Consider the following 19006-nt stretch of genomic DNA (forward strand, 5'->3'; position numbering starts at 1 on the left):
GTTCATGCCATCCTCCTGCCTCAGCCTCCTGAGTGGCTGGAACTACAGGCGCCCTCCCCGACTCCCGGCTAATTTTTTGTATTTTTAATAGAGACAGGGTTTCACCGTTTTAGCCAGGATGGTCTCGATCTCCTGACCTCGTGATCCGCCCACCTCGGCCTCCCAAAGTGCTGGGATTACAGGCTTGAGCCACCGTGCCCGGCCTGGCTAACTTTTAAAAATATACTTTTGGGCCCGGCATGGTGGCTCAAGCCTGTAATCCCAGCACTTTTCGGAGGCTGAGGCAGGCTGATCACTTGAGGTCAGGAGTTCAAGACCAGCCTGGCCAACATAGCGAAACCCCGTCTCTACTAAAAATTCAAAAAATTAGCCAGGTGTGGTGGCATGGGCCTGTAATCTCAGCTGTTCAGGTGGCTGAGGCACAAGAATCCTTTCAACCTGGGAGGTGGTTGAAATATAAATATATATATAAAATATATTCTTTATGTATTATATATTAACTTATATATAATTTATATGTTATATATTATGTATTAATTTATATATAATTTATATGTTATATATTAACATATATAATTTACATATTATATATTAATTATATGTAATTTATATATGATTTATATATTATATATTAATTATATATAATTTATATATGATTTATATATTATATATTAATTATATATGATTTATATATTATATTTATATTATATATTAATTTATATATAATTCATGTATTATATATTAATTTATATATAATTCATGCATTATATATTAATTTATATATAATTTATGCATTATATATTGATTTATATATAATTTATGCATTATATATTGATTTATATATAATTTATGCATTATATATTGATTTATATATAATTTATGCATTATATATTGATTTATATTTAATTTATGCATTATATATTGATTTATATATAACTTATGTATTATATATTAATATATTTTGTAGAGACAAATATATTTATACATATAATATGTTGTGTGTGTGTGTGTGTGTGTGTGTGTATTTTTTTTTTCTGTTTTTTGAGACTGGGTCTCGCTCTGTTGCCCAGGCTGGTCTCCAAATCCTGGGCTCTAGCGATCCTCCCGCCTGGGCCTTACAAAGCACTGGAATCACAGGTGTGAGTCACTGTGCACGGCCAGTTGTTTTTATCTTGTAATAAAAAAGAGAGGCCTCCCTGTAGTTGTGCTGTGGAGAATGGGTCCTGGGGGATGGGGGTGGAGATGGGAACCAGGGCGGAGGCTGAAATGGACACAGGGAACGGTACAGGGGCAGGAGTGCCCCAGGCTGCAGGCCCCAAGGTATTTCGAGGCTGTGGAGGCACACCTCGGAGGACCCTGAGAGGCATGGCCGCTGTCTTACCCTGTGACCCCACAGGCCCAGCGCAGCCTGTGCCTGGCGGGCCCCCACCGTCCCGCGGCTCGGTGCCTGTGCTCCGCGCCTTCGGGGTCACCGATGAGGGGTTCTCTGTCTGCTGCCACATCCACGGCTTCGCTCCCTACTTCTACACCCCAGCGCCCCCTGGTGAGTGGCCCCTACCCAGCCCCTCCCCGAGCCACTGGAGCCCCCTGCACCTCTGACCATCCCTCCCACACCAGGTTTCGGGCCCGAGCACCTGGGTGACCTGCAACGGGAGCTGAACTTGGCCATCAGCCGGGACAATCGCGGGGGGAAGGAGCTGACTGGGCCGGCCGTGCTGGCCGTGGAGCTGTGCTCCCGAGAGAGTGAGTGCTCCCCCGGGATCAGCAGGTTGGGGGGTCCCCTCGGGAGGCCATTGGCTGGTCCCAGCTTTTTCCATCCGCAGGCATGTTTGGGTACCACGGGCACGGCCCCTCCCCGTTCCTGCGCATCACCCTGGCGCTGCCGCGCCTCGTGGCCCCGGCCCGCCGTCTCCTGGAACAGGGCATCCGTGTGGCAGGCCTGGGCACGCCCAGCTTTGCGCCCTACGAGGCCAACGTCGACTTTGAGATCCGGTATGGCCTCTGTCTCACTTCTGCAGCCTCTATCCCCACCCTCGGGCAGCCCCTGTCCACTGACCCCCAGCCCCCTCCAGGTTCATGGTGGACGCGGACATCGTCGGCTGCAACTGGCTGGAGCTCCCAGCTGGGAAATACGCCCTGAGGCTGAAGGAGAAGGTGCAGGGCTTCCCAGGGCAGGGCAGGGTGGGGAGCTGGTACCCTGCTGCCACCGCTGACCCACCCATGGCCCACAGGCTACGCAGTGCCAATTGGAGGCGGACGTGCTGTGGTCTGACGTGGTCAGTCACCCGCCGGAAGGGCCGTGGCAGCGCATTGCGCCCTTGCGCGTGCTCAGCTTCGATATCGAGTGCGCCGGCCGCAAAGGTCTGTCCCCAGGCCCGGGCTCCTGCCCACCTCATTGATGTGCCAGGTGGGGGGTCGGGAGGGCAGGTCCGGTGGAGGGAAGGGCAAGTGTGAAGGTGCCGGGGCGGGAGCACCCAGCCCGTGTGGCCAGATGGAGTGAGCACAGAGGGTGTGGAGATGGCCTGGAGGTGAGAGTGGAGCAGGAGCCAGGGTGAGCCACGCAGGGCCGGCAGGCGGCGGGGACAGCCCTGGGGAGATGGGAGGTGCAACCTCCCTGCTGTGTTGGGAGTGAGGGGCAGGAGTCAGGCGCCTGCATCCTCCTGCCTCACAGGCATTTTCCCTGAGCCTGAGCGGGACCCTGTCATCCAGATCTGCTCGCTGGGCCTGCGCTGGGGGGAGCCGGAGCCCTTCTTACGCCTGGCACTCACCCTGCGGCCCTGTGCCCCCATCCTGGGTGCCAAGGTGCAAAGCTACGAGAACGAGGAGGACCTGCTGCAGGTAGCTCTCGCTCCGCACCCCACACCATTTCCCGGGGTCCCCGCCAGCCCCACGTCCTGAGCCATCAGCCCCTGGGTGCTGCGACGCCCATGTCTGTGGGTCTGGGTAGGCGTCTGTGGGTCTGGGTGGGCACCTGTGCACTTAGGCTTGAGCACTTCCCTTCTGGGTTCTGCAGGATTTTCAGGGGTGGCTGGGGTTCTAGAACATTCTGGAAGTAGGGGAATCCGAGGCAGGGCAACCACCAGGGTGACCCAATGTGCTCCCACCCCCAGGCCTGGTCCACCTTCATCCGTATAATGGACCCCGACGTGATCACCGGTTACAACATCCAGAACTTCGACCTTCCATACCTCATCTCTCGGGCCCAGACCCTCAAGGTGAGGGCTGGGCAGGTGGGAGGCTTCTCTCAGATGCCCCAGGTGTGGCCTCCGGGCCCTGGGCCTCCTTCCTGCTCCCTCTCCACATGGCTTCGTGCATCTTGCTCCGTGTGCCTCAGCCCATTGCCTGCAGGGGCAGCCTAGGCCTGGCCCTGCCCTGCTCCAAGTCGGAAAAGTTACTGTGGCTTTGTCAGAGGCAAGGAGGGCATTATGGTGGAGTAAGAGAAGGCTGTGCATTCAAGGTCGGACTGAAGCTTGCAGGGGTTCAACAAGCCATGAAGCAGCCACTGAATCCCAGTCTTCCTTTAGCTTATATCAGCATAAGGAAAAGAATCATAATGAAGGAGGAGAAGAGGGGGAGTGTGTTGACGGATGGGGCAAATTCTGGATGCTTGTTGAGTCTGGGTGTGTGTAAGGGTGGATTCCTCTGCCCGAGTTGCTGTAACAAAGAGCCACAGACCAGGTGGCTGAAAACAGCAAAAGGTCATTGTCTCACCGTCCTGAAGGCTGGAAAGTCCACGACCAAAGTGTCAGCGGGCCTGCTTCCTTTGGGGGCTGCAAGGGAGGACTGGTTCCCGGCCTCTCTCCTTGGCTTGCACACGGCCATCGTCCCCCTGTGCCTCTCCACATCGTCTTCTCTCTGTGCGTGTCTGTTTCCACATGTCCTCTTTTTTTTTTTTTTTTTGAGACAGAGTCTCACTCTGTCGCCCAGGCTGAAGTGCAGTGGCGCGATCGCGGCTCGCTGCAAGCTCCGCTTCCCAGGTTCATGCCGTTCTCCTGCCTCAGCCTCCCAAGTAGCTGGGACTACAGGCACCTGCCACCACGCCTGGCTAATTTTTTGTATTTTTAGTAGAGACAGGGTTTCACCGTGTTAGCGAGGATGGTCTCCATCTCCCGACCTTGTGATCCATCTGCCTTGGCCTCCCAAAGTGTTGGGATTACAGGCGTGAGCTACTGTGCCCAACCCCTTTTCTTTTTTTTTTTTTTTTTTTTTTTTTGAGACAGAGTCTCACTGTGTCGTCCAGGCTGGAGTGCGATAGCACGATCAAGGCTCACTGCAACCTCCGCCTCCGGGGTTCAAGCAATTCTCCTGCCTCAGTCTCCCAAGTAGCTGGGATTACAGGTGCACCGCACCATGCCCCGCTAATTTTTGCTTTTTTGTTGTTTCTTGAGAAGGAATTTCGCTCTTGTTGCCCAGGCTGGAGTGCAATGGCACGATCTCGGCTCACTACAACCTCCGCCTCCTGAGTTCAAGCGAGATTCTCCTGCCTCAGCCTCCCAAGTAGCTGGGATTATAGGCACCCGCTTCCATGCCCAGCTAATTTTGTATTTGTAGTAGACAGGGTTTCTCCATGTTGGCCAGGCTGGTCTCAAACTCCCAATCTCAGGTGATCTGTGCACTTCGGCCTCCCAAAGTGCTGGGATTACAGGCGTGAGCCACCGAGCCTGGCCTATTTTTATATTGATTGATTGATTGATTGATTGATTGATTGATTTTTTAGTAGAGACTAGGTTTCATCATGTTGGCCAGGCTGGTCTCCATCCTCACCTCAGGTGATCTGCCCGCCTCAGCCTCCCAAAGTGCTGGGATTACAGGCGTGAGCCAGTGCACCTGGCCCACATGTCCTCTGTATGGTGACACTGTCGTGAGATGAGGGCGCACCCCAGTGACCTCATCTTCCCTTGACCCCCTGCAAAGACGTATTTCCAATGAGGTTACATTCCGAGGTGCCGGGGGTTAGGACTTCAACATCTTTTGGGAGAACCTGGTTCAGCCCTTAATGAGGTATATTGCCTTATTTTCCTGCTTTTCTCTATGTCTGGCCAGCTTGGTAATGGAAAAACAAAACAGGCTGGGTGTGGTGGCTCACGCCTATAATCCCAGCACTTTGGGAGGACGAGGCGAGAGGATCGATGGAGCCCAGGAGTTCAAGACCAGCCAGGGCAACATAGCAAGACCCTGCCTCTATTAAAGAGAAAACAAGAAAATCCATTCTAAAAAACAGAACAAACTCTTAGGACCCCCGGTGTACATTCCACAGCGTGGCGCTGATGCCCAGGCCACAGCACTCCTCCTCCCCTTCCCTGGGTGCCCCTCACCCTCTGCCCTGGCCCCAGCTCAGGCTTCTTCTGGCCTCAGCTCAGGCTTCTTCTGGCCTCAGTCTCCCCCAGGCTGGGCCCTAGCACCCTGCAAGGTCCCCTCCAGCCAGGCGCCCTCAGCATCCATCTCAGCCCAGCTCCACGCCGCCTCCTGCCTCTGCCCCCACCTGACTGCCTGCTCACAGTGTCCCCAAATCTCTTCCTGTTTCCTGCCTAGGTACAGCCCGCAGACACTGGTCTCCGTCTTTGGCCCCCAGTCCATCAGGGCCCCTGACTCTCGCTGTCCCAGCCTCGGCTGCAGCTTCGTCCTCACTCCAGACTCCCTCACCAGCCTCCAGCCACCCACACCCAGCCCCAGACCATCTTTCTGCCCCCAGGGTTGCTCTCGACCCCCTAGGGTTGCTATAAGGATGTTGTGGTTGGTCTCAATCTCCGTTCCTCTGGCTGATGTGACGGGGACCCACAGCCTGCTGCACACCCTGCCTCTCCTCCTCAGGTACAAACATTCCCTTTCCTGGGTCGTGTGGCCGGCCTTCGCTCCAACATCCGGGACTCTTCATTCCAGTCCAAGCAGACGGGCCGGCGGGACACCAAGGTGGTCAGCATGCTGGGCCGCGTGCAGATGGACATGCTGCAGGTATGGGCGGGAGGTGGGGTGTGTCCCTGTCCTTGGAAGGCCACTGCCCAGGCCCGCAGCCCACCGGCCCACCCACCCACCTAGGTGCTGCTGCGGGAGTACAAGCTCCGCTCCTACACGCTCAATGCCGTGAGCTTCCACTTCCTGGGCGAGCAGAAGGAGGACGTGCAGCACAGCATCATCACCGACCTGCAGGTGCCTGCTGCCTCCCTGACCTCTCACCCCAACCTCTGACCTCCACCTCACCCTTCCCCGGCCTCTGACCTCAACTTCACGCCCCCACGTCTCACCTCACTCTTTGACCTGCTGTTACGACCTGTGACCTTACCTGCCGCATACCTTTTTCTGACCTCTGACCCCAGATTTCTCTCCACTCCTGTGACCTCTGTCACTATGACCTTGGCTCTGCTTTCCTGGCCTGACCACAGGTCCATGGTGGCCTTCAGGCTGCTCCCTCCTCCTCCCTCTGGCCCTGTGGACTCCCTGGCCTGCACCCCTACCCCCATCCCCACCCAGACCCTGACGACTTGGAGGCCGCTCCTGCCCGCCTCACCTCCCAGGCCCTCCCCAGGCTACCTCACCCTGACCCCTACTTCCTCCTCTTGCTCCGCCTCCCACCCCCAACCCCTGGTGCCTGACCGCATCCGTGCCCATCCCCAGAATGGGAACGACCAGACCCGCCGCCGCCTGGCTGTGTACTGCCTGAAGGATGCCTACCTGCCACTGCGGCTGCTGGAGCGGCTCATGGTGCTGGTGAACGCCGTGGAGATGGCGAGGGTCACTGGCGTGCCCCTCAGCTACCTGCTCAGTCGTGGTCAGCAGGTGAAGGTCGTATCCCAGCTGCTGCGGCAGGTCAGTAGCCGAGACATCCTCACCACTCCCCACCAGGCACGTCTCTGGCCCCCTCCAGGCGATGGCATCCTGGATGCACTTTTTCTCCCCACTCCCAATCCACACGGCCCCGCCTGTACCCACTCCATTTTCCACCTTCTCCCCTCCCAGGCCATGCACGAGGGGCTGCTGATGCCCGTGGTGAAGTCAGAGGGCGGCGAGGACTACACGGGAGCCACTGTCATTGAGCCCCTCAAAGGGTGAGGCCCCAGGCTGGGTGCAGTTCTTACCTGTAATCTTGGGAGGCTGAGGTGGGAGGATCGCTTGAGCTCGGGAGTTTGAGACCAGCCAGGGCAACATAGCGAGGCCCCTGCTCCACAAAATTTTTTTATTTTTATTTTTATTTTTTTGAGACAGAGTCTCGCTCTGTTGCCCAGGCTGGAGTGCAGCGGTGCAATCTCAGCTCACTGCAAGCTCTGCCTCCTGGGTTCATGCCATTCTCCTACCTCAGTCTCCCCAGCAGCTGGGACTACAGGTGCCCGCCACCACGCCTGGCTAATTTTTTTTTTTTTTTTTTTTGCATTTTTAGTAGGGACGGGGTTTCACGCTTGTTAGCCAGGATGGTCTCGATCTCCTGACCTCGTGATCCATCTGCCTCGGCCTCCCAAAGTGCTGGGATTATAGGCGTGAGCCACCATGTCTGGCCAAAAAAATGTTTAAAAATTATCCAGGCGTGGTGGTGCATGCCTGTAATCCCAGCTACTTGGGAGGCTGAGCTGGGAGGATGATGAGCCCAGCAGGTGGAGGCTGCAGTGAGCGATGATTGCACCACTGCCCTCCAGCCTGGGCGACAGAGCAACACCCCAGCCCTAAAATAAATTAATAGGCCAGGCATGGTGGCTCATGCCTGTAATCAATCCCAGCACTTTGGGAAGCCAAGGCGGGGATCATGAGGTCAGGATATTGGGACAATCCTGGCTAACACGGTGAAACCCCGTCTCTACTAAAAATATAAAAATTAGCTGGGCATGGTGGCGGGCGCCTGTAGTGCCAGCTACTCGGGAGGCTGAGGCAGGAGAATCGCTTGAACCTGGTAGGTGGAGGTTGCAGTGAGCCGAGATTGCGCCACTGCACTCCAGCCTGGGTGACAAAGCGAGACTCCGTCTCAAAAAAAAATAATAAAATTAAATAGTAGATTAATTATATATATATTTTTTTCTTTTTCTTTTTTTTTTTTTGACGCAGGGTCTCACTCTGTCACCCAGGGTGGAGTGCGGTGGTACGATCTTGGCTTACTCCACCTCCCAGGCTCAAGCGATCCTCCTGCCTCAGGCCCCTGAGTAGCTGGGACCACAGGCGTGCACCACCACACCTGGCTAATTTAAAAAATTTTTTTTGTAGAGATAGGGTTTTGCCACGTTGCCCAGGCTGGTCTGGAACTCCTGAGTTCAAGCGATCCTCCTGCCTCCGCCTCCCAATGTGCTGGGATTACAGGAGTGAGCACTGCTCCCAGCCAATGAATGATTTTTTTTTTTTTTTTAAAGGGTGAGGCCACAAGACAGGGCAGGGGGCGGCATGGGAACTCCTAGCCCTGACTCCCCGCCACGGCTGCTCCCCTCCCAGGTACTACGACGTCCCCATCGCCACCCTGGACTTCTCCTCGCTGTACCCATCCATCATGATGGCCCACAACCTGTGCTACACCACACTCCTGCGGCCCGGGGCTGCGCAGAAACTGGGGTAGGGTGCCCAATTCAGCACGTGTCCCCCGAGGCCCACTTGGGCCTTCCCTTGGGGGGTTCAGTCTGGTGGGGGGGACTGGGCACAGGCCCAGAGATAGTGGGGAGTGGAGGGGTGCTTGAGGGGCCTGCGTGTGCTCATAGCCAAGGCCAGGACCGTAGGGCAGAGGTGGGCTGGAGGAGGAGGGTGGCTGGCAATCACCCTGCCATCTTCTAACCCAGCCTGACTGAGGATCAGTTCATCAGGACGCCCACCGGGGATGAGTTTGTGAAGACGTCAGTGCGGAAGGGGCTGCTGCCCCAGATCCTGGAGAACCTGCTCAGCGCCCGGAAGAGGTGAGCCCTGGAGATCCCCTGCTTGGAGCTCAGACCTGCTGGGGCCTCTGGGCAATCCCTGTCCCTCACTGGGACACTCCAGGGCTGCCCGGCCACCCTGCCCTCAGCTGTGCGTGAATTAGCACAAGGCATCCCCTCCTGGCAGCTTCCTTTTGCCCCCTTGGCCAGAAGCTTCTGTGCAGTGCACAGTACGCCCAACTGTACATGGCACTCACTTCCAGAAAGGAGCCCTGACCAATGCCCAGGCGCCGCCTGAGTGTGCTTTACCTGTGTTCCCTCGCAGGGCCAAGGCCGAGCTGGCCAAGGAGACAGACCCCCTGCGGCGCCAGGTCCTGGATGGACGGCAGCTGGCGCTGAAGGTGAGCGCCAACTCCGTATACGGCTTCACTGGCGCCCAGGTGGGCAAGTTGCCGTGCCTGGAGATCTCACAGGTGAGCACTCGGGTCCCTGGCAGGCAGCTGGGGGCAGGTGGGCCTCCTGTGTAGGAGACCAGGGCTCCATGTGGGGGACCTGTGTCCAGAGGACTGGGCGCCGCAACTCACTGGCCTAGAGAGAGGATGCCGATGTGGCTTGAGCAATTGGTCCATTCATTCACTCAGCAAATGCCTACTGAGCACACACTGTGGTCAGGGCTCACTCTGTGCCCTGGGGATACAGAGGGGAACAAAATGGATGAGAGTTCCTGTCCCTGTCAGCTTGCAGCCCAGTGGGGACACTGACAGGTCCGTGGTAAACGTGTTTAGGACAAAAGTGGCGCTACGAGCTTTGCAGCTGGATAAAGCAGGAGGTGCGGATCGTGGGGGAGTGATGGGGCTGGGCGGGACTCACCACTCTCAATAGGCAACGCTCACACAGAGGCCAAGGGATGTGGGGAGGGAAGCCATTCACCATCCCCACGGCAGCATCCCGGTCTGCCTACCCACAGCAGCTCTGCTGCTTGAACAGAAAAACAGATTCTTTGAAACCACAGAGGGCCTGAGTTTCCGAGATTTTGCCAAGCTGGGGTGGGTGCCCCAGCTCCTGGCATATGAGGGCCTCGGAAGGGTCTTCCTGTCCAGCCGTCTCCCCTGGGACTTGAGTCTTGGCCCGTTCCAGGCCAGTAGTTGTGCCGCTCTGCTTGGTTACCTCTAGCCACGGGGAGCTCCCTCCCTGGCTGGGCACTGCGCCACTTTTCACAGGGCTCTGGGTGGAAGGCTTGGATGAATTCTCGGTGGGGTCTTTGCACACACCCACCCACCCGCAGTTCTGGGGGCCCCAAAGACCACTCAGGTTCAGTGATTCACTAGAAGTACTCAGAGAGCAGAAAAGCTGGTTCTCATGGTTGTGATTTAATACAGCAAAAGGACACAGATTAAACTCAGCAAAAGAAAGAGGTGCACAGGGCAGGGTATAGAAGGGACCAGGCATGTCTTCCAGTTGTACTCTCCCAGTAGAGTTGCCAGGATGGTCCTCCTTTCCCCCAGTGTTGATGCGTGGCCACACACATGCAGCATTGCCAACCAGAGGCTCTCACCCAAGCTTTGGGGTCCAGGGTTTTTCTTGGGTGTCAGTCCTATAGGCATGGAGCACCCTGTGACTGGCCTTAGTGACTCCATCATCCCGGCCCCTCAGCAACCCCCAGAGGTCAAACTGATACTGCATGCCCCAGGGCCTACCATAAACCATGTTAGTGTCAACTACCTGGTGTGGTTCGAAGTCCCAGGTACACAAACACCTTTTTTTTTTTTTTTTTTTTTGAGACAGTCTCACCCTGTCGCCCAGGCTGGAGTGCAGTGGCGCAATCATGGCTCACTGCAGCCTCAACCTCCCGGACTCAGGTGAGCCTCCCACGTTAGCCTCCCAAGTGGCTGGGACTGCAGGCACGCACCACCTATTTATGTTATTTTTTGTAGAGCTAGGGTCTCGCCATGTTGCCCAGGCTGGAACAGAGACCCTGTTATCAGGCGGGATATTCTAGGGGCTTAGACTACCAGGAGCCAGGCAAGAGCCAGACCTTTCTTTGCACAAAGTGAATCGCTAACTGCATGCTCCCAACTCCCCTCTGCCTTTCACAGTCCCCGGCTGCCTCCCCAGCCTCCTTGGTGGAAAGGGGTGGCTGTGTGGACATCAGGCTCCAGCCCTGAAGCAGAGTCCAGGCCAAGACAGCATGGCTTGGCCCTCCCCTGGGGCTGCGTCTTACCAATCCTGTGTCTCTGTCTTTTCTCTCTCAGCCACTTCCCTCTGTCACTGTTCTGTTTCTGTCTCTTGACCTCTTTCCTTATTTCTGTCTCTCAAACTTGTGGGCGCAAGAGGTGGAATAATAAAAATGCAATGAATTGGCCGGGTGCGGTGGCTCCCAGCACTTTAGGAGGCTGAGGCAGGCGGATCACGAGGTCAGGAGTTCAAGACCAGCCTGGCCAACACAGTGAAACCCCATCTCTACTAAAAATACAAAGCATTAGCCAGGAGTGGTGGCAGGTGCCTGTAATCCCAGCTACTCGGGAGGCTGAAGCAGGAGAATCACTTGAACCCAGGAGGCAGAGGTTGCAGTGAGCCAAGGTTGCGCCAGTGCACTCCAGCCTGGGCAACAGAGTGAAACTCCATCCCAAAAAAAAAAAAAGTAATGAATTACAGTGTTCACGCCTGTAATCCCAACACTTTGTGACACTGAGGAGGGAGGATCACTTGAGGCCAGGGGTTTGAGACCAGCCTGGGTAACATAGTGAAACCCCGTCTCTACAAAAAATACAACCAAACGAAACTAGCCACGCATTGTGATGGCTCATGCCTGTAGTTGCAGCTACTCAGGAGGCTGAGACGGAAAGATGGCTTGAACCCAGCAGTCTGAGTTACAGTGAGCTGCGATGGCGTCACTGCACTCCATTCTGGGTGACAGAGTTGAGACCCTGTCTCTTTTAGTTTTTGTTTGTTTGTTTGTTTTGAGATGGAGTCTCGCTCTGTCCCCCAGGCTGGAGTGCAGTGCTGCAATCTTGGCTCACTGCAACATCTACCTCCCAGGTTCAAGTGATTGTCCTGCCTCAGCCTCCCGAGTAGCTGGGATTACAGGCGCCTGCCACCACGCCTGGCTAATTTTTGCATTTTTAGTAGAGGCGGGGTTTCACCATGTTGGCCAGGCTGGTCTTGAACACCTGACCTCAGGTGATCCACCTGCCTCGGCCTCCCAAAGTGCAGGGATTACTGGTGTGAGTCACCACGCTTGGCCTCCTGTCTCTTTAAAAAAACAAAAAAAAGAACAAAAAAAAACTGATCATTTCAGGAAAAGATTACAAAGGAAAGAAAAAGGAACGTAGGACAGGTAGAACAAGTAAAAGCTGGACAGTAAAGTGGTAGACGTAAGCCCAGCTCTATCAGTAATTACACTAAATGTAAATGGACAAAATGTTCTAGTTAGATTTCCTGACTGGATCCACACAAACAAAAACACAAGAATCACACCCATCTCTCCTTGGTGTCCCCACCCCCAGCCTCAGGTTTGGTTGTTTTTTTTTTTTTTTTAAGTAGTTTTTAGTTTGTGTGTGTGTGTGTGTGTATTTTTAGTAGAGATGGTGTTTCACCATGTTGTCCAGGCTGATCTCGAACTCCTGACCTCAAGTGATCCAGCCACCTCAGCTTCCCAAAGTGCTGGGAGTACAGGCATGAGCCACCGCGCCAGCCAGTTTTCTTAATTCTAAAATAAGACAGTGGGTTCTCAATGGTTTCTTAGTCGGGGTGGTGCCACCCCCTGCCCTTGGGGGCATTTGTCAGTGTGTAGGTAGGGCCAGTTCTGGTGGTACAGGGATGGGGGTGGCACTGCTGGCTTCCAGGAATGGGGCCGGCTATGTCAGTGGTCCTGTACCACAGAGAGCTGCCCAGAATGTCAATGTGAGGGAAACACTGAGCCAGTGGCCTCTTCAGGCCGCAGTCTTTCCAGCATGCATTTGATGTAGTCACTTCCTTGTGCGTGCCCAGAACTCTGAGCCAGGGAACCCACTTCTTTCTACCTGACCATTGAGGAGCTGCCTCGTAGTCCCATTTTGCAGATTTGGAAACTGAGGCCCAGGAGGGGCAGAGTGGCTTGTGCATAAGCCCATGCCACTGGGAAATGGCAGAGGCGGGACCCCTCACCCGCCGGCCCACGTTCACTGCACATGGCCCTCAGGGCTTCACTCCACATGATTCTCTCCCCGACAGAGCGTCACAGGGTTCGGACGTCAGATGATTGAGAAAACCAAGCAACTGGTGGAGTCTAAGTACACCGTAGAGAATGGCTACAGCACCAGCGCCAAGGTCAGGGGCCGCCCACCCGCTACCCTGAGATGGGCCCAGGGCAGGTGGGGGGATGGAAGCCGGGCCGGACCCCCATGTCCCCGTGCCTCCTGGTCACACCCTGCCCACTCTCCTGTTGCCTCCTTGGGTCCCGTTGGCATTAGCCACATGACACCAGTAGTTGACAGAAGGGACCCTGCTTCTCACACACACACACATCCCCGCCGCCCGCAGGTGGTGTATGGTGACACCGACTCCGTCATGTGCCGATTTGGCGTGTCCTCGGTGGCTGAGGCGATGGCCCTGGGGCGGGAGGCCGCAGACTGGGTGTCAGGTCACTTCCCGTCGCCCATCCGGCTGGAGTTTGAGAAGGTGCGTGGCTGGGTCAGGGGCTCTGCATTTAGGTGCCCTCATAAGGGTACTCAGGGCGTCCCGTTCTTTGGATTCACAAAAGCCACAGTGTGAAGGGATTTTGCTGCTTAGATTCTCCTGAGGTTGGGGCCTTGGTTTTGGAAGCCTCCGAGGCCTTGGGCTTTGTTACACTGGATGGCATCTGTTCTTTGAAAACCCTGTCACAGTGTCCCTGGTTTTGAGGTTTCCCAGTACCTGTCAGATGTGGAGCTGCCCTCCACGCAGGGACCCTGATGGGGGTGCATCTTAGATCTGTGCAACATTGCCCCTGGCCCTTGGGGTGCGGCACACTTGGTCCCAGGAAACCTTGCACTCTATTTTCTTTTGAAGAGACTGGGTCTCGCTCTGTCGCCCAGGCTGGAGTGCAGTGGCGAGTTCACAGCTCACTGCAGCCTCCAACTCCTGGGCTCTGGCGATCCTCCTGCCTTGGCCTCCTGAGCCGCCACTCCCAGTTCTCACACTGTACTTTTTTCCTGTGGTTTAACGCTCTCTCATGCCAGGCCTTGGACTTGGAGCCTCGCAGAGTGGGGAGGTCTCTGCCTCAGGGCTCACCCAGCCGTAGTTTCTCCTCTCTGTCATGGGATGCTTCATCGACTCCCCTGTCTGGATCTCATGTTTTAGGGACTATCTGGATTTATCCCAGTCTCTGTTTCAGATTGGGGTCTCTGGTATGGGGGTCCTGGCATGCCGAGGGGCCTCAGGAGCCACTTCCAGCCACACGGTGTCTCAGGGCCCATCCCACCGGGTTCAGGGCACGGCTCCCATGTCCTCATCCTGCATCTGGGACCCTGTCTGCCTTCAGTTTCTGGGGGCGTCTGTGGATTGAGGCTTGGCCTCCTCAGGCTCAGGGTCTCGGCCATGGCTCCCTCCCAGGTCTACTTCCCATACCTGCTTATCAGCAAGAAGCGCTACGCCGGCCTGCTCTTCTCCTCCCGGCCCGACGCCCACGACCGCATGGACTGCAAGGGCCTGGAGGCCGTGCGCAGGGACAACTGCCCCCTTGTGGCCAACCTGGTCACTGCCTCACTGCGCCGCCTGCTCATCGACCGGTGTGTGGGGCCTCCTCCCTCAGACTCAGGGGTCTGGGCCCCTAGCCCCTCCTCCCTCAGACCCAAGAGTCCAGACCCCAGCCCTCCTTCCTCAGACCCAGGAGTCCGGGCCCCAGCCCCTCCTCCCTCAGACCCAGGAGTCCAGACCCCAGCCCCTCCTCCCTCAGACCCAAGAGTCCAGACCCCAGCCCCTCCTCCCTCAGACTCAGGGGTCCGGGCCCCCAGCCCTTCCTCCCTCAGACCCAGGAGTCCAGACCCCAGCCCCTCCCTCAGACCCAAGAGTCCAGACCCCAGCCCCTCCTCCCTCAGACTCAGGGGTCCGGGCCCCCAGCCCTTCCTCCCTCAGACCCAGGAGTCCAGACCCCAGCCCCTCCTCCCTCAGACCCAAGAGTCCAGACCCCAGGCCCTCCTCCCTCAGACCCGGGATTCCGGGCCCCAGCCCCTCCTCCCTCAGACCCGGGAGTCCGGGCCCCAGGCCCTCCTCCCTCAGACCCGGGAGTCCGGGCCCCAGGCCCTCCTCCCTCAGACCCGGGAGTCCGGGCCCCAGGCCCTCCTCCCTCAGACCCGGGAGTCCAGGCCCCCAGCCCCTCCTCCCTCAGACCCGGGAGTTCAGGTCCCCAGCCCCTCCTCCCTCAGACCCGGGAGCCCAGGCCACCAGCCCCTCCTCCCTCAGACCCAGGAGCCTGCTACCAGCCCCTCCTCCCTCAGATCCACGGGTCCAGGCCCCCAGCCCCTCCTCCCTCAGACCCAGGAGCCCAGGCCAACAGCCCCTCCTCCCTCAGACCCACGGGTCCAGGCCCCCAGCCTCCTCCTCCTCAGATCCAGGGGTCAGGGCCCCCAGCCCCTTCCTCTCTTAGATACAAGAGTCCAGACCCCCAGCCCCTCCTCCCCTGGGAACACAGGTGTCAGGCCCAGCTCTTCCTCGGTGGTGAAGCAGTGGAAAGAGTCGGCTTGGGCAGCTGTGGGTTCAGGCCCTGCCTCTGCCACTCTGCAGCCTATGGTAGGAAGGGCCCTCTCTGCCCTGAGCCTCAGCCCTAAGAGCTCATCCTGGTCTCCAGCCCTGAGACCTGTGGAGGCACCAGCCTGGCCCTCAGTGCCTCTTGGTGACACTGTGCGGCCCGCTCTCCTACAGAGACCCTGAGGGCGCGGTGGCCCACGCACAGGACGTCATCTCGGACCTGCTGTGCAACCGTATCGACATCTCCCAGCTGGTCATCACCAAGGAGCTGACCCGCGCGGCCTCCGACTATGCCGGCAAGCAGGCCCATGTGGAGCTGGCTGAGAGGTCCTGCCACGGGGCGGGCGGCCGGGCCAGAAATAACCCCCTCCTTCCTGCCAGCTGGGCCCACTTCCTACGCCCCCCCCCCACCCCCGCCACCCACCTGCCCTCACCCACCCGCCACCCCTTCTCCACGCAGGATGAGGAAGCGGGACCCCGGGAGTGCGCCCAGCCTGGGCGACCGCGTCCCCTACGTGATCATCAGTGCCGCCAAGGGTGTGGCCGCCTACATGAAGTCGGAGGTCAGGTCCACCTGGCTGCCCGCTCCCGCCCAGCCCCCTCGCTCTCACTTCTGCTTTCCGAGATGGGCGGGCCTGCGGGAAGGGCAGGGCCTCCCGTGCCCTGTGGGGCCCTGAGAACCGCCCCCCATGGCAGCCTGGGTGTGGCCTCAGCCCCTTCTGGAGGTCCCCCCTCTATTCTGACCCCTCCCTTGCTTCCTTACCTTGCTTCCTTATGGAAGGGGGCCCCAGTCCCTCCCCTGTGCATACAGCTCCCCAGCCGGGGGTTCCCTTGGATTTATAATCCTCCCGCTCTACCCCCACCCCCAGTGACCCACATCTTAGCCCCATGACCTCTTACCTCCTGACCCCTTCCTCATCCTTGCTTCCCCTTGTGGACTTTGACCCTTCCTTGGTGACATGAGGGCCCTACAGACTCTGTGGCCCAGAGACTTCATGACCTCCGACCCCATCCCAGACCCAGGACCCCCCATGTCACAGCCCGCAGGCCGGCCTAGACCCTAGGCCCCATGACCATCCCTTGCCATTGTCCCCCATGTCCACCCCAGCGCCCTTTCCCTGGGCTGCCTGGGTGTGACTGCCGTGTGGCCGCAGGACCCACTGTTCGTGCTGGAGCACAGCCTGCCCATCGACACGCAGTACTACCTGGAGCAGCAGCTGGCCAAGCCCCTCCTGCGCATCTTCGAGCCCATCCTGGGCGAGGGCCGTGCCGAGGCTGTGCTACTGCGTACGGGGGCACCAGGGGACTGGGAGCACCCTGGGGGGGGGCAGGGGAAGGCACCGGCCCACCACCTGCCTCCTCTCCTGCAGGGGGGGACCACACGCGCTGCAAGACGGTGCTCACGGGCAAGGTGGGCGGCCTCCTGGCCTTCGCCAAACGCCGCAACTGCTGCATCGGCTGCCGCACAGTGCTCAGCCACCAGGGTGAGCGGCCCTGGCCACTGGGCCCCCACTGGCCCTCAGCCTGCCTCTGCCATCACCCCAGATCCTAGACACCCACCCCATGGACTGGCACTGCCACCCAGTAGGCCCAGGGCCCCTGGGCTGGTGGCCCCTGTCTCCACCCCCACAGAGGGTCCTCGGCCCCCACCCCGGGAGTTCCCCAGGGGAGTTTTCCCAGCACACTTGCTCCGTTGTTCTCCAGCCTCTGGGGACTTTCAGCAGCTGGGATTGGCAGTGGGCAGGGATGGGGTGGCCCAGTTCCTGGCTTGGCCCCAGCACTTGGTGCTGACCTGCCTCCCCACAGGAGCCGTGTGTGAGTTCTGCCAGCCCCGGGAGTCTGAGCTGTATCAGAAGGAGGTGAGAGGGCCGGGAGGTGAGGAGGGGCCAGGTAGGGAGGCGGGGGCGCCCTGCTCAGCCGCTGCCATCCCCAGGTATCCCATCTGAATGCCCTGGAGGAGCGCTTCTCACGCCTCTGGACGCAGTGCCAGCGCTGCCAGGGCAGCCTGCACGAGGACGTCATCTGCACCAGGTGTGTGCCATGTCCCGACCCTGGGCTGCCCCGCCCCTTCCCAGCTCCCAGCCTGTGGGCTGTGGACCCAACCTCTGACTCCAAGGCGTCTCCTGAGCATCCTCCCCGCCCATCCCCTTCAGCTGTGAGCTCTCCTGAGCCTCAGTGTCCTTGTCTGAAAAATGGGCCCATCCCAGCCCCCCAGAGGGGGTGGGTGCTTGGGGAGGCAGGGCCCGGCACCCAGTGTTGCCCGGGAAATGGCTGTCCTCCTGACACACCCAGCCAGCCTGGCCCCCTCCCCAGGGCGGGGCCGGGCTTTCCCCAGGGAACGGGTAGGCGGGGTGGGTTCCCACGCCAGGTGACAGGTGATATACGGCCAGCCATGGCCCTGCAGCTCGCCAGGCACCCGCTGTTATCGGCTCCCCCCAGTGCCTGCTGAGCAAACAGCCCGCTGCGGGAGGGGGCGGGTGGGCTGGGCAGCAGGCTGGGGCCAAAGTCCTGGGAACAGCCCCCACCCCTCTCCCAGGCTGGGCACTGGGCCTTGGCCAGTCCTGACCCTGCCCCTGCCCCTACCCCTGCCCCCACCTGCAGCCGGGACTGCCCCATCTTCTACATGCGCAAGAAGGTGCGGAAGGACCTGGAAGACCAGGAGCAGCTCCTGCGGCGCTTCGGACCCCCTGGCCCCGAGGCCTGGTGACCTTGCAAGCATCCCGTGGGGCGGGGGCGGGACCAGGGAGAATTAATAAAGTCCTGGACTTTTGCTACATGGTGCTTTGTGGTCTCTGGGGGACTGTCTGGTTTCATAAGCCCTGGCCTTGGCTGGGACCCTCCTGAGGCCCCCACTGCACCTCATCCTCAGCAAAAGCCCCCTGGGCTCCCACCTGTGCTGCCTGGTTCATGTGGGCCAAGCCTGCCTCAGTTTCCTCTCTGGCCCTGAATGAACACTTATACCAACGCTTCTCTGCCCTGCTTAGGGCCCCCAGGTGTCTGGCCCCGGCCCAGCCCACCCTGGTGATGACCCTGGGGACCCTGGTGGCTGCCCCACCCTCCAGGTGCTGACCTGTTTCCTCCAGGCCCTGGGGCAGCCCCAGGCGCACCGGGGCTTCCACTCCTCAGCACGGCCAAGAGGACCCCCCAACCCCCCCGCCGGACCACACACCCACGATGTTTCCACGTCGGGGTCCTGGCAATGGGCTTTGGGTCTGGGTTTCCCCCCAGCGACTCCCATCTCTATCCCCGCAGCCTCTAACTGCCGTCAGACACCCTCGGCCCTCCCATCACCTCACACATCCCCCGGGGAGAGTCTTGTGCTTGCCCCTGGGCCCCCAGCCTGCCCCTGCTGGAATTCGGCTCCTGGGTCCAGATCCTCTTTCCTGATTCTCCTCTTCAGTGAACCCCAGCCCTTCCTTGACTTTTTCAGGGTTCCCCAAATCCAGCTCCTGTCCCATCTCCAGCCTTCAAGGTCAGCCCCCCAA

At 58.5% G+C, this 19006-nt stretch overlaps 1 protein-coding gene across 4 annotated transcripts in view; it reads left to right on the forward strand.

Moving 5' to 3' along the window:
- POLD1 (DNA polymerase delta 1, catalytic subunit) overlaps positions 1 to 18297 on the forward strand; it is a 33247-nt gene extending 14950 nt beyond the window's left edge. For all 4 annotated transcript variants that reach the window (XM_030821131.1, XM_030821132.1, XM_030821133.1 and 1 more), the window contains 24 exons: positions 1397 to 1543; positions 1618 to 1743; positions 1824 to 1992; positions 2073 to 2154; positions 2232 to 2361; positions 2672 to 2838; positions 3111 to 3215; positions 5812 to 5952; positions 6037 to 6147; positions 6613 to 6804; positions 6955 to 7043; positions 8407 to 8523; positions 8745 to 8858; positions 9142 to 9289; positions 13029 to 13124; positions 13338 to 13475; positions 14388 to 14563; positions 15696 to 15848; positions 15982 to 16084; positions 16676 to 16808; positions 16892 to 17005; positions 17328 to 17380; positions 17455 to 17552; positions 18123 to 18297. In XM_030821131.1, coding sequence (XP_030676991.1) covers positions 1397 to 1543; positions 1618 to 1743; positions 1824 to 1992; positions 2073 to 2154; positions 2232 to 2361; positions 2672 to 2838; positions 3111 to 3215; positions 5812 to 5952; positions 6037 to 6147; positions 6613 to 6804; positions 6955 to 7043; positions 8407 to 8523; positions 8745 to 8858; positions 9142 to 9289; positions 13029 to 13124; positions 13338 to 13475; positions 14388 to 14563; positions 15696 to 15848; positions 15982 to 16084; positions 16676 to 16808; positions 16892 to 17005; positions 17328 to 17380; positions 17455 to 17552; positions 18123 to 18228 — 3008 coding nt within the window. In that variant the 3' untranslated portion in view covers positions 18229 to 18297. The remainder of the gene's footprint in view (positions 1 to 1396; positions 1544 to 1617; positions 1744 to 1823; positions 1993 to 2072; positions 2155 to 2231; positions 2362 to 2671; positions 2839 to 3110; positions 3216 to 5811; positions 5953 to 6036; positions 6148 to 6612; positions 6805 to 6954; positions 7044 to 8406; positions 8524 to 8744; positions 8859 to 9141; positions 9290 to 13028; positions 13125 to 13337; positions 13476 to 14387; positions 14564 to 15695; positions 15849 to 15981; positions 16085 to 16675; positions 16809 to 16891; positions 17006 to 17327; positions 17381 to 17454; positions 17553 to 18122) is intronic.
- Positions 18298 to 19006: the final 709 nt, after the last annotated feature.

Source organism: Nomascus leucogenys, chromosome 10 (assembly GCF_006542625.1).
Source record: "Nomascus leucogenys isolate Asia chromosome 10, Asia_NLE_v1, whole genome shotgun sequence".
NCBI lineage: Eukaryota > Metazoa > Chordata > Mammalia > Primates > Hylobatidae > Nomascus > Nomascus leucogenys.